This window comes from Pristiophorus japonicus, chromosome 4 (genome assembly GCF_044704955.1).
Source record: "Pristiophorus japonicus isolate sPriJap1 chromosome 4, sPriJap1.hap1, whole genome shotgun sequence".
Taxonomy (NCBI): Eukaryota; Metazoa; Chordata; class Chondrichthyes; family Pristiophoridae; genus Pristiophorus; species Pristiophorus japonicus.
This window is the reverse complement of record NC_091980.1, coordinates 289,207,971-289,221,000: the sequence shown is the minus strand read 5'-3', so window position 1 is coordinate 289,221,000 and position 13,030 is coordinate 289,207,971. Positions and strand designations below refer to the sequence as shown.

General features: G+C 43.7%; 2 protein-coding genes across 6 annotated transcripts in view; one reads left to right on the top strand and one right to left on the bottom strand.

Annotated features, from left to right (window-relative positions):
- The window catches only part of ccnk (cyclin K), a 33,966-nt gene extending 23,699 nt beyond the window's left edge, over positions 1-10,267 (bottom strand). For 2 of the 3 annotated variants that reach the window (XM_070879568.1, XM_070879570.1), the window contains exons 1-2: positions 9,960-10,267; positions 779-979 (exon numbers count right to left, since the gene is read on the bottom strand). In XM_070879568.1, coding sequence (XP_070735669.1) covers positions 779-975 — 197 coding nt within the window. In that variant the 5' untranslated portion in view covers positions 976-979; positions 9,960-10,267. Of the gene's footprint in view, positions 1-778; positions 980-4,495; positions 4,552-9,959 lie in introns of all 3 variants that reach the window. The other variant, XM_070879569.1, reaches the window with a different exon arrangement.
- Positions 10,268-10,597: 330 nt separating this feature from the next.
- Positions 10,598-13,030, top strand: part of setd3 (SET domain containing 3, actin histidine methyltransferase) — a 172,102-nt gene continuing 169,669 nt past the window's right edge. For 2 of the 3 annotated variants that reach the window (XM_070879564.1, XM_070879562.1), the window contains exon 1: positions 10,598-10,712. The gene's annotated coding sequence lies outside the window, so the exon portion shown is untranslated. The remainder of the gene's footprint in view (positions 10,713-13,030) is intronic. The other variant, XM_070879566.1, reaches the window with a different exon arrangement.

Here is a 13,030-nt window from a genome sequence, read left to right as displayed (position 1 = left end):
CAATTTCTAAAGAAATGATCTCTAATGGAGTCATTATACCCAACCTGTATGTCTAACTCCGCATTGGGAATATCAATCCTCAAAAAGGGGGAGTCAGGAACAAGAATGCTACAGTCAGGCTAGCTGCACAAGGGATAACAGTGATGGATAGTAATCGTGATGTGGAAGCTGCAGCATTAGTTTTCTTCCTAGTGATCTTGTAGATAAGAAATATCAAACTTCACAATAAGATACATATTCTGACAGCATGAAACATATGCTGGACTATCTTTAGAACAGATTAGTTGTATTGAAAATAGTGGAACATTAACAACTTTAAAACACACGTCAGCAACCTGATGGCACAGTGAGCAATGTTCCTCCTGAGGTGCACGGCCACGCACCGATCACAAGGACCTCCGCAGGCCGCTTACCAGTGCTGCCGCTGGAAGTGATCCGGCACGTGTGAGCGGCTGCACAAATTTAAAGCAAATAAAAATTAGAGGGAACATTGACAGCGAGTCAGAATACTGTAGGTGCAAACTGGGTTTAAATCCAACCAAAATAATGGGGCAAAAGACATCTCTTTGCGAGCCCATGCGAATTTACTCAATGTACTTCCTAATGGGTGCACAGAGCAGGAACGGTATTCCATAGCTGGCTGGCCAACACTCGACCAGGAGTGGAAAATGCTAATAATAGTGCAACGATGGGAGAGGAGAGGAAAGTATCCCGTTTCCCAATCCTGACATCCTTAACTTGATGAATAAAAATTCTGAAGAGACATTTCAAAGGATACAGCCCCAAACGTGTTCCCACATCAAATATAAACCTGGCACCCTCCCGACGGTAGCGTGCCTCTGTTGCTGGATCAAGTCCCTCTAACTGTGACGGGGTGTGCACAAGATCCTTCTTATCCCAATACCAGCACGGCTTCCTGAGGTCCACGTTTGCCAGTGCAGTAGTCGGGGTGGAGTTCTCCTTATTTTCCTTCATTTACCTGGAATCAGAAAGCAAACAATTTACCCAAGATAAATCTATAATTGGTTTCACAACTAGCAGCTTTATTGCAGGGATTTTGTTTGCATTATAAAACTAATGACCATCCAGAAAAGCACTACACTAATGTAAGCAGGAGGACCAACACTTGTATTTCAAAAGAATTCTATGCCCCTACAAGAAGAGAATGAATTTGGATGATGCAGGATTTAAAGCAAACAGGAGTTCATTCTGTACTTCACTTCTTAGGATGTCCTTGATATTGGCTTTTAAAGTCTACACGTTAATACCTCTGACCTCATCACTTCTGAGCTCTGGTGTTGCAATTGGAAGGAAGCCAAGGCAAGAGCAAAGGTCAGCTGGAATGGGGTATGTGCCAGATCCTTCTTATTCCAATACCAGCATGAGACTGTACTCTCTGGAGTTTAGAAGAATGAGAGGTGATCTCATTGAAACATGCAACATTCTGAGGGGGATTGACAGGGTAGATGCTGAGAGGTTGTTTCCCCTGGCTGGAGAGTCTAGAACTTGAGAGCATAGACTCAGGATAAGGGGACGGCCATTTAAGACTGAAATGAGGAGGAATTTCTTCACTCAGAGGGTTGTGAATCTTTGGAATTCTCCATCCCAGAGGGCTATGGATGCTAAATCGTGGAGTATATTCAAGGCCGGGATTATTGGACTCATGGGGAATCGGGCAGGAAAGTGGAGTTGAGATCGAAGATCAGCCATGATCTTATTGAATGACGGAACAGGCTTGAAGTTGCCTACTTCTGGCTCCTATTTCTTATGTTCTTATGCAAGTGCGCTAACTCTCCAGTACTGAAATTTACATTGGCTGCAAAACCGTCTGCATTCAGAATAAATGGCACTACGAAAAATACAGAGCTAATCACCTTTAACTTTGCTTAGTAAAAAAAAATCCCTGATTAACGTTGTAAGACACGATGATTTGTGCAGATTAGTTGAGTAATACCATCCAATAGCAAGACTATATTCCAGATTAGGTAGTCCGGAGCTCACGTACAAGCCTCATTTTATGGGTATTTTCTTCACATAATTTGGCATCAATTTTAGCTCATGGAAAGACGGAGATAAACTACGATTCATGTGAGGGGTCACAGACAAATAGTCTCCATTATAAACTGTTGATCCATTTGTTAACTTCAGCAAATTCAGTGGCCTCACACGAGCTAAAAGAAAACTTTGATTTTCACTGAAAGTTGAAGCCCACTTTTATTTCACACCCTGAAGGGTTATTCCCTTCACTTTGCTGTTGGTGGTGTTTCTGAAATAGCCAATAGATTGTTTATTTCAATTAAAATCACAAGTCTTTCAAAATCACAGGACGATTTTCATCTACCTACCACCTGCGCATGCTGAAAAGAGGAGCGCCAAACAGACAGAAATCCTACTACCAACCTGACTGAATTTGAGTGGGCTTAGAAATGGGCAGTCAGCACTCTAATCCAAAATAAGCACAGGGAACCTACAGGCTCAATGAGTGATAATGGGCGTGCATGTCAAGTCCGCATCATTTGGCACGAGCTGTAGTATGTGGAAAGGGAGATGTGTTGGAAAATTGTAATATAGAGCCAAAAAAGATATGAATACGAGTATTGGTAATGGGGGCAGGGGGGAAAGAAAGATGTAGGAATGTAGGTCACAGAATCAAAGAAATTTACAGCATGGAAGGAGGCCATTTCGGCTCATTGTGTCCACGCCGGTCGACCAAGAGCTGTCCAGTCTAATCCCACTTTTCAGCTCTTGGTCCGTAGCCCTGTAGGTTACGGCACTTTAAGTGCATATCCAAGTATTTTTTTAAAATGTGGTGAGGGTTTCTGCCTCTACCACCCTTTCAGGCAGTGAGTTACGGATCCCCACCACCCTCTGGGTGAAGACATTTCCTCTCATATCTCCTCTAAACCTCCCCCCCAATTACTTTAAATCTATGCCCCCTGGTTGTTGCCCCCTCTGCCAAGGGAAGCAGATCCTTCCTATCCACTCTATCCAAGCCCCTCAATTTTATACACCTCAATAAGGTGATCTTTCAGAGTTAGAATAAGATACTGGTAACAGGTTAGTTGTGGGAGACAAAGCAAAATTCAGGGTCACACAGTACACCAAGATTCTATGTAGTTTTCTTTAAAAAGATAGAATACTTTAAACAGAAAGTACTCCCTAACTGTAAATATAACAGATTAAAAGTTTGAGTTGTGCAAAACTAAACATGTAGATGCCTTCAAGGTCTGAAATAGCATTTCCAATAACAAACATACACACAGATATCAAGTCTAAATAGGCCCTGCATAGAAAGAGCTTCTTGTAAACTCACTGAATATAGAGATGTGATTTCAACAACAACAATTTGTATTTATATAGCACCTTTACAACAACAAAATTGGACACCAAACCACATAAGGAGAAATTAGGGCAGGTGACAAAACAATTGGTCAAAGAGGTAGGTTCTAAGGAGCATCTTGAAAGGAGGAAGGAGAGTTACAGAGCTTAGGCCCTAGGCATCACAAGGCACGGTCATCAATGGTTGAGCGACAATAATCAGGGATTCTCAAGAGGGCAGAATTAGAGGGGCGCAGATATTTCGGGGGTTTGTGGGGCTGGAGGAGATTACAGAGATAAGGAGGGGGGAGGGCATGGAGGGATTCGAAAATAAGGATGGGAATTTTGAAATCGGGAGCCAATGTATGTCAGTGAGCACAGGGGTGATGGGTGAGTGGAACTTGGTGCAAGTTAGGACACGGGCAGCCGAATTTTGGATTACCTCACATTTATGTAGGATAGAACGTGGGAGGTCAGCCAGGAGTGCGTTGGAATAGTCAAGTCTAGAGGTAACAACGGCATGGATGACGGCTTCAGCAGCAGATGAACTGAGACAAGGCAGAGGCGGGCAACATTACAGAGGTGGGAATAGGTGGACTTAGTTATGCCATGTATACGTTGTTGGAAGCTCATTTCAGGGTCAAATATGACACCAAGGTTGCGAACAGTATGGTTCAGCCTCAGACAGATGTTAGGGAGGGGATGGAGTCAATGGCTAGGGAACGCAGTTTGTGGCGGGGACCGAAAACAACGGCTTCGGTCTTCCCAATATTTAACTGGAGAAATTTTCTGCTCATCCAGTACGGACAAGCAGTCTGACAATTTAGAGACCATGGAGGGGTCAAGAGATGTGGTGCTGAAGTAGAGCTGAGGGTCATCAGCGTACATGTGGAAATTGATGCTGTGTTTTCGGATGATGTCGCCAAGGGGCAGCATGGAGATGAGAAATAGGAGGGGGCCAAGGATAGATCCTTCGGGGACACCAGAGCTAACGATGCGGGAGTGGGAAGAAAAGCCATTGCAGGAGATTCTCTGGCTACAATTAGATAGATAAGAATGGGACCAGGCAAGTACAGTCCCATCCCAGCTGGACGACAGTAGAGAGGCATTGGAGAACGATGGCGTGGTCAAGTGTGTCAAAGGCCACAGACAAGTCGGATGAGGAGGGATAGTTTACCTTTGTCACAGTCACAAAGGACGTCATTTGTGACCTTGATGAGAGCCGTTTCGGTTCTGTGGCAGGGGCAGAAACCAGATTGGAAGGATTCAAGATAGATGCATGCTTTGTTTCAAATAGCTCACATTGGAAAGCCTTTGGTTCCCAGACCTATATTTAGTGGCTTTTTCAATTTCTGGAGGCTTATTAATTTTGCTATATAATAATGGATCAAAGATATAATGGTCAGTATAACATATTGAATCAAGCATGACCAAATTTGATGAAATTTCTCAACTTCAATATTTGTAACAATTCAAACCAAGTGCAGTATTTCTCCAGATTTAGATTGTCATCCCATCTGAACCAGTAGCTTTATCATAAACAACTTCGACAACATGTTATCATCTGGTATCACCATATACAGTAAGCATTTGTCAGAATTTGAGGTCAAGAAATATAATGACACTTTCAGACTCTCAATTGATGTATGACATTCCTCCCCATATCCTGTGCTGTACAAGAATTGAGAGATTTCTGCCCTTTTGGGGCTTTGTTTTGGCATCTTCAATTTCTTTCTCGTCGTCGACTGCAGCCACCTTCTAAGCCACTGTCTCAGGTGAACCAGACTGTTCGCAATCTCAGCGTCTGATTCGACCCCGAGCTGAGCTTCTGACCCCATAGCATCTCCATCACAAAGACTGCACATTTCCATCTTCATGACATCGCCCACCTAAGACCATATTGCTGCTGAAACCTTTATTCTTGCCTTCATCACCTCCAGCCTCCCATGTTCCACCAAACATTAACTTCAGCTGCCTACATCCTATTGCCCACCGTGTCCCGCGCTCACTAACCTGCGTTGGATCCCGGTTGCCCAATACCTCAAATTTAACATCTTTATTCTCCATGGCCTCCCATCTCCAACTATCCCAGTCTGAAGAACGATTTAAAAATTCTCATCCCAGTGTTCAAATCACCCCATAGCATCGCTCCTCCCTATCTTTGCAACCTCCTCCTGCCCTAGAACCATCTCCCCCTCCACCCCCAAAGATACCTGCACTCCAGATAGGATAGATAGAGAAAAACTATTTCCGCTGGTTTGGGATTCGAAGACGAGGGACCATAGTCCAAAAATAAGAGACAGGCTTTTCAAGAGTGAAATTGGGAAACACTTCTACACACAAAGGGTGGTAGGAGTTAGGAACTCTCTTCAGCAAACTGCAATTGATGCTGGATTAACTGTTAATTTTAAATCAGAGATTGATAGATTTTTGTTAACTAAAGGTACTAAGGGATATGGGTATGTGCAGTTAGGTCGCAGATCAGCCATGATCTCATTGAACGGCAGAACAAGCTCGGGGGCTTTAAATTAAGGGCCTTAAATTAGGGGCCGGGATTAATAACTAAAAATTAAATCTAATTAATTAAATACATTAGAGATGGCAGGGCAGACGATATGTCACTGCTGCAACATGTGGAAGCTGGTGGACGCAACTGAGGTCCACAGCGACCACATCTGCAGCATGTGTCTGCAGCTCGAGGAACTTCGGTTCCATGTTGATGAGTGGTGTCAGAGCTGCAGACACTGCGACACATCACGGAGGGGGACAGTTACCTGGATGCCGTGATCCAGGAGCTAGTCGTACCAATTAGATTAGTTAATTCAAATTCGATCCGTGGTTGGGACTGTAGCGTGTGACTACAAGTGAGGAAGGTATGGAGACTCAGAATGGAGTGATGGAGGTGTCTCAGCCCTTGCTCTTGTTCAACAGGTTCGAGGCTCTTGCTCCCTTTGTGGACGAGAGCAGGGACTGCAGGGAGGATGTGCAAACTGAGCACAGCGCTGTGGTACAGGGAGCCATTCAAGTGGGGGGAGTAAAAAAAAATTTAATAGTGGTAGGGGAGAGTATCATTAGAGGGATAGATACTGTTTTCTGCAGCTGAGAGCACGAGTCCCGAAGGCTGTGCTGCCTGCCCGGTGACAGGGTTAAGGACATCTCCTCTGGGCTGGAGAGGAACTTGGAATGGGAGGGGAAAGATCCAGTTGTCGTGGTCCACATGGGTACCAACGACAGATAGAATAAAGAAAGAGGTTCTGCTGAGGGATTATGAGCAGCTAGGGGCCAAATTAAAAAGCAGAACCACAAAGGAAATAATCTCTGGATTACTACCTGAGCCACAAGCAAATTTGCATAGGGTAAATAAGATCAGAGAGTTAAAGAAGTGGCTCAAAGACTGGTGTGGGAGAAATGGGTTTTGGTTCGTGGGACACTTGCACCAGTACTGGGATAAGAGGGAGCTATTCCATTCGGATGGGCTCCACTTAGACCGTGCTGGGACTAGGGTCCTGGTGAATCAAATAACTAGGGCTGTACAGAGGGCTTTAAACTAATTAGTGGGGGGGGGGGGGGGAAGGATTCAGGTGAGCGAAAATTTAGAAAGGGGAAAGAATAAGGAGAAGGCAATAGAGCAGGGTAGGACTCGGGGAAATGAAAACCAGAGCGAGGGACAGAATGTATAAACATAAAGGTGAATCAGAAAGTGGGGTCAAAGCAGGAAAAATGGTAAAAACACAAATTTAAAAGCTCTTTATCTGAAGCATTTGGAACAAAATAGAGGAGTTGATGGCACAAATAGATACAAATGGGTATGATTTGATAGCCATTACAGAGATGTGGTTGCAAGGTGATCAGGACTGGGAACTAAATATTCAGGGGTATTTGACAATTCGGAAGGACAGACAGAAAGGAAAAGGAGGTGGGGTAGCACTGTTAATAAAGGATGAGATCAGTGAGTTAGTGAGAAACAATATTGGCTCAGAAGATCAAGATGTTGAATCAGTTTGGGTGGAGATAAGGAATAATAAGGGGAAAAAGTCGCCGGTGAGCGTAGTCTATAGGCCCCCTAACAGTAGCTACACTGTTGGACGGGGTATAAGTCAAGAAATAATGGAGGCTTGTCAAAAAGGAACGGCAATAATCATGGGCGATTTTAATCTTCATATTGATTGGACAAAGCAAATTGGCAAAGCTAGCCTTGAGGAAGAGTTCATAGAATGTATCCGGGATAGTTTCCTTGAACAGTACGTTGTGGAACCAAACAGGAAGCAGACTATCTTAGATCTGATACTGTGTAATGAGACAGGATTAATAAATGATCTCCTAGTAAAGGATCCTCCAGGAATGAGTGACCATAACATGACTGAATTTCAAATTCAGTTGGAGGGTGAGAAAATTGGTTCTCAAACCAGTGTCCTAAGCTTAAATAAAGGAGACGACAAAGGTATGAGGGCAGAGTTGGCTCAAGTGGGCTGGGAAAATAGATAAAAGTATGGGACGGTTGATGAGCAGTGGCAGACATTTAAGGAAATATTTCATAACTCGCCACAAAAATATATCCCACTGAGAAGGAAAGACTGTAAGAGAAGAGATTACCATGTGTGGCTAACTAAGGAAATAAGGGATGGTATCATATTGAAAACAAGGGCATACAATGTGGCCATGACTAGTGGGAGGCCAGAGGATTGGGAAACTTTTAAAAGCCAGCAAAGAATGACTAAAAAAATGATAGAGAGGGAAGATAGATTATGAAAGTAAACTAGCATGAAATATAAAAACAGACAGTGAGAGTTTCTACAGGTACATAAAAAGGAAAACAGTGGCTAAAGTAAATGTTGGTCCCCTAGAGGATGAGACTGGGGAAGTAATAATGGAGAACAGGGAAATGACAGAGACCTTGAACAAATATTTTGTATCGGTTTTCACGGTAGAAGACAGTAAAAACATCTCAATAGTGGATAATGAAGGGGCTATAGGGAGGGAGGAACTTAATACAATCACTATCACTAAAATAATGGGACGAAAGGCAGACAAGTCCCCTGGACCTGATGGCTTACATCCTCGGGTCTTAAAAGACGTGGCTGCAGAGATAGTGGATGCATTCGTTGCAATCTACCAACATTTTCTGGATTCTAGGGTGGTCCCAGCGGATTGGAAAACCGCAAATGTAACGCCCCCTATTTAAAAAAGGAGGCAGACAAAAAGCAAGAAACTATAGACCAGTTAGCCTAACATTTGTTGTTGGGAAAATGCTAGAGTCCATTATTAAGGAAGCAATAGTGGGACATTTGAAAAAGCATAATTCAATAAAGCAGAGTCAGAATGGTTTTATGAAAGGGAAATCATATTTGACAACTTTGCTGGAGACCTTTGAGGATGTAACGAGCAGAGTGGATAAGGGGGAACCAATGAACGTGGTGTAATTGGATTTCAAGACGGCATTCGATAAGGTGCCGCATCAAAGGTTACTGCACAAGATAAAAGCTCACAGGGTTGGGGGTAATATATTAGCATGAATAGAGGATTGGCAAACTAACAGAAAACAGAGAATCGGGATAAATGGGTTATTTTCCAGTTGGCCAACAGTAACTAGTGGGGTACCGCAGGGATCGGTGCTGGAACCTCAACTATTTATAATCTATATTAATGACTTGGCTGAAAGGACCGAGTGTAATGTAGCCAAGTTTGCTGATGATACAAAGATGGGTGGGAAAGCAAATTGTGAGGAGGACACAAAAAATCTGCAAAGGGATATAGACAGGCTAAGTGAGTGGGCAAAAATTTGGCAGATGGCGTATAATGTGGGAAAATGTGAGGTTATCCACTTTGGCAGAAAATATAGAAAAGCAAATTATAATTTAAATGGTGAAAAACTGCAAAGTACAGAGGGGGGGCTCCTTGTGCATGAAACAAAAAACATTAGTATGCAGGTTCAGCAAGTAATCAGGATGGCAAATGGAATGTTTGGCCTTTATTACAAGGAGGGGATAGAGTATAAAAGCAGAGAGGTCCTGCTACAACTGTACAGGGTATTGGTGAAGCCACACCTGGAGTATTGCGTACAGTTTGGGTCTCCGTATTTAAGAAAGGATATACTTGCATTGGAGGCTGTACAGAGAAGGTCCGCTAGGTTGATTCCAGAGATGAGGGGTTGACTTATGAAGATAGGTTGAGCAAGTTGGGCCTATACACGTTGGAGTTAAGAAGAATGAGAGGTGATCTTATCAAAACATATAAGATAATAAGGGGGCTCAACAAGGTGGATGCAGAGAGGATATTTCCACTCATAGGGGAAACTAAAACTAGGGGGCATAGTCTCAGAATAAGGGGCCACCCATTTAAAACTGAGATGAGAAGGAATTTCTTCTCTGAGGGTTGTAAATCTATGGAATTCTCTATTGAAGACAGAGAAAGACAGATTTTTGAACGATAAGGGAATAAAGGTTTATGGGGAGCGGGCAGGGAAATGGACCCGAGTCCATGATCAGATCAGCCATGATCTTATTGAATGGCAGAGCAGGCTCGAGGGTCCAAATGGCCTACTCCTGCTCCTATTTCTTATGTTGCTGTGACTGGCGGCTCCCTTCCGCGGTGGCCGCAACCAGCCGCTGACTGCATGTGAGCGAGGCGCCTCGCTCCCTTACCTCAGACGGTGCTGAGGCCCCAGCCTCCACTGCACCAGACTCGGCTCCACAGAGACGCACAGCCTCCCTCTCCCCGACCGTCCAGCTCAATCAACCCTCACAAATCGGCTCGGTCTCAACAGTAACCGCGAGATCCGAGGAGACGAGGGTCAAGGAAGAAAGATAAATAAACTCAAGCACTCCGAGGAATTAACACACGAAAACTCGCGGCACTTTCACTCCGGCTCGCTAACTTCCCAAACGAGTCAGACAGGGCGCCGCCATTTTGAACAAACCACCCCCACGCAGACAGCCGCCGACTGCGCAGGCGCGGCCAGGCCGCCAGCCCCGCCCCTGCTGTTGGTGACGTCACACAATTGACAGTCCGCTCCGACCTATCGCGCGGCGCCTTTGGACCACCCGCTGGCGTCATCGCCCCAATCGGCGGGATCCGCGAGGAAGAAAGGGGGGCGGGGACAAAAGGAAGGGGCGGGGCAGAGGGGCGCGTGATGACGTTCGGTTGACCGTTCAAATTGGACGAACATTCCGGCTCGCTGGTGATTGACATTCCATTCGACGAATAGACGTGAGGTTACGTGCAGAATCGGCGGCGGCCACGCCAATCAAGGCGACGGAGAGATGGGGGGGGGATCTGGGCAACGATCAAGTTAGACTGAGAAGGCAGCACTCAAGCTTGACTGGCGGGGTGTGTTTTTTCTTTACCCCCTCTCATTGCCGATTCATTTTACCTTCATCAAGGGCTGCGATCTTCAGGTTACTGAATTATTCTCTTCCTTAAGCTTTGCTCTGATTATTAATTTCTGTCTGTGAGGTGTGATTTGGCTCCCAGCTCGCTCTGCTCTTGCATATGAACCATAAGAGCATAAGTGAGTGATGGGGCAGGGCCTGTAGAGCTTCCTCTGCCAGCCTTAACCCTTTATTTGGCCATTGCACACTCGTGTGGTGTCATGGACAATTTAAACCGAGGGCGGACCCCTTCCTCACTAGGGCTGCTGGTGTCTTGGCAAACATTGGTCCCTCAACCAACGACCACCAAAAAACAAATGAAACTATAATCAGTGGCTGCCTGTAGGATCTTCCTGTGTGCAAATTGGCTGCTGCATTTGTCTATACTTCAGCAGCGATCCATTGGATGTGAAGCACTTTGGGACACCCAAAAGGATGTGATACTAAACAAAGCAGGTTTAAAATATGAGTTAGAATCATGACTAGACCTGATGTCTGTTTTTGTACCGATGAACATTCATTGAAATCCTTAAGCATGTAATGCTTTTAAAAGTAAAAGAAACCGACTTTGATCATTTTTTAACAATTTTGATTTTAAATTTTAACTATGAATGGGGCAGGGAGTGCCACTCTAAAACGCCACTGTAAGGGAAAGCAAGAAGTTGCTGTTAATATCACATATCATATCCTACTGTGTCCCAAAGTGCCTCATACCAATGGATATCTTCTGAAATGTGGACAAATGCAGCAGCCAATTTGCACACAGAAAGATCCTACAAGCAACAATTAACCTTTTCTTGGTGGTGTTGGTTGCAGGAGCAATGTATGCCAAGACACTGGCAGACAATCCTAGGTTTAGAGTAGTAACTATTTAATGGTCCTGATAACATTACAAAAATGTTTAGGTTGAATCGTTTTACAGTATCTAGACAGGTTTTATATATTTAAAATCTACTTCTTTGAAACATTTCTATGAAACAGTAGCGTGGGTATGCTGAACGTACCCAGTTTTCTTAGCACGAATGAATATTTGTGGGCTTGAAAGTTTTATTCTCCATTGCTTTACATTTCTGAGGATGAGTTATATGTTCACAACTTATGAGTTATAGGTTGCCTCGATGTCCAGAATTACCAAAAAATAATGGGTAACCTGCATGAGTGTCTTCATTTTTTCTTTCTGACAACTTTTTTCTAAGTCGTGCTGCTCATGGCAAGTCAAAGAATGAGCAGTTTCAGAATCATAGATGTTTGCAGCACAGAAAGAGGCCATTTGGCTCAATGTGTAGCTTTTCTGGAGCAATCCAAAATGAATCCCTTTTTCTCCTGTGTGAAATAGAAAGTAGGCTTGTGTCATTAAGGCTAGAAGGTGTTTGCTCAGGCATTCCTGAAATGAATGATTGAGTCAGTTAGGTGGTCAAGATGAGAATGCAGGATTTCCTGATGTTTACAGGTCACTGAAAAAGAGATATTGGTCTGCTCTTGAGGTGGGAGGGGGTGAGGAGTGCTGAAATGCACCATTTAAAGGATGTTTTGCATCTTTAAAAAGGAAAGATCCAAGTAGAGGAGGTAGAAAATGTAAATGTAAAAAATAACTTTGAAAAGTTTAAACCGTCCTAGTTTTATACATAACTTAGAATTGCTCACATTATTTGGTCTGTGGTCTGCTACAATTCTTGAGAAGGTATCAGTCTGAGTGAATCACATGACCAACTAGGTGTTTGGAATAAATTTGCCTGTGATAACAAGTGACACAGAAGGGTGTTGCAAGAAAGGAAAAAATTGCATTTGCATAGTGCTTTGCAACCTCAGGACATCCCAAAGCACACTAAAGGCAATTAACTACTTTGTAAAATGCAGTTACTGTTGTAATGCAGGAAACACGGCAGCTAATTTCCACACAGCAAGGTCCCACAAATATGACTAGATATTCTGTTTTTAGGTGTGTTGCTGTGAGCTGTATCCAAGACTGGTATCAATCAATAGATGGATGTACTAATCTATGACGAGTAGTGATGTTACCCTGAAAATGTTGAGCACTGGCAGGAAGTATTTGACTCAAGTTTGGAGGAATGAGTTGTCTTCTATCTACCATCAGGTGTTGGTGTATATTTTAGTGAATTGTCACTCAATAATGTTCTCTGGCCCTCCTTTATAGTCAGAACCCTGGCAGCCCTTGTCCATACTGACTGCCCACAAAATAGACTTGCAACTAAAAAGATGTTCACAATATATAAATTAGTTATGAGAACATATGTTCTGGAATGAATGTAAGGCAAAAATCCAATTCATGGTTCTAGATGGCAATTATAAAGTTACTCTAGTTTTGACCTTGCAGATTAAGATGT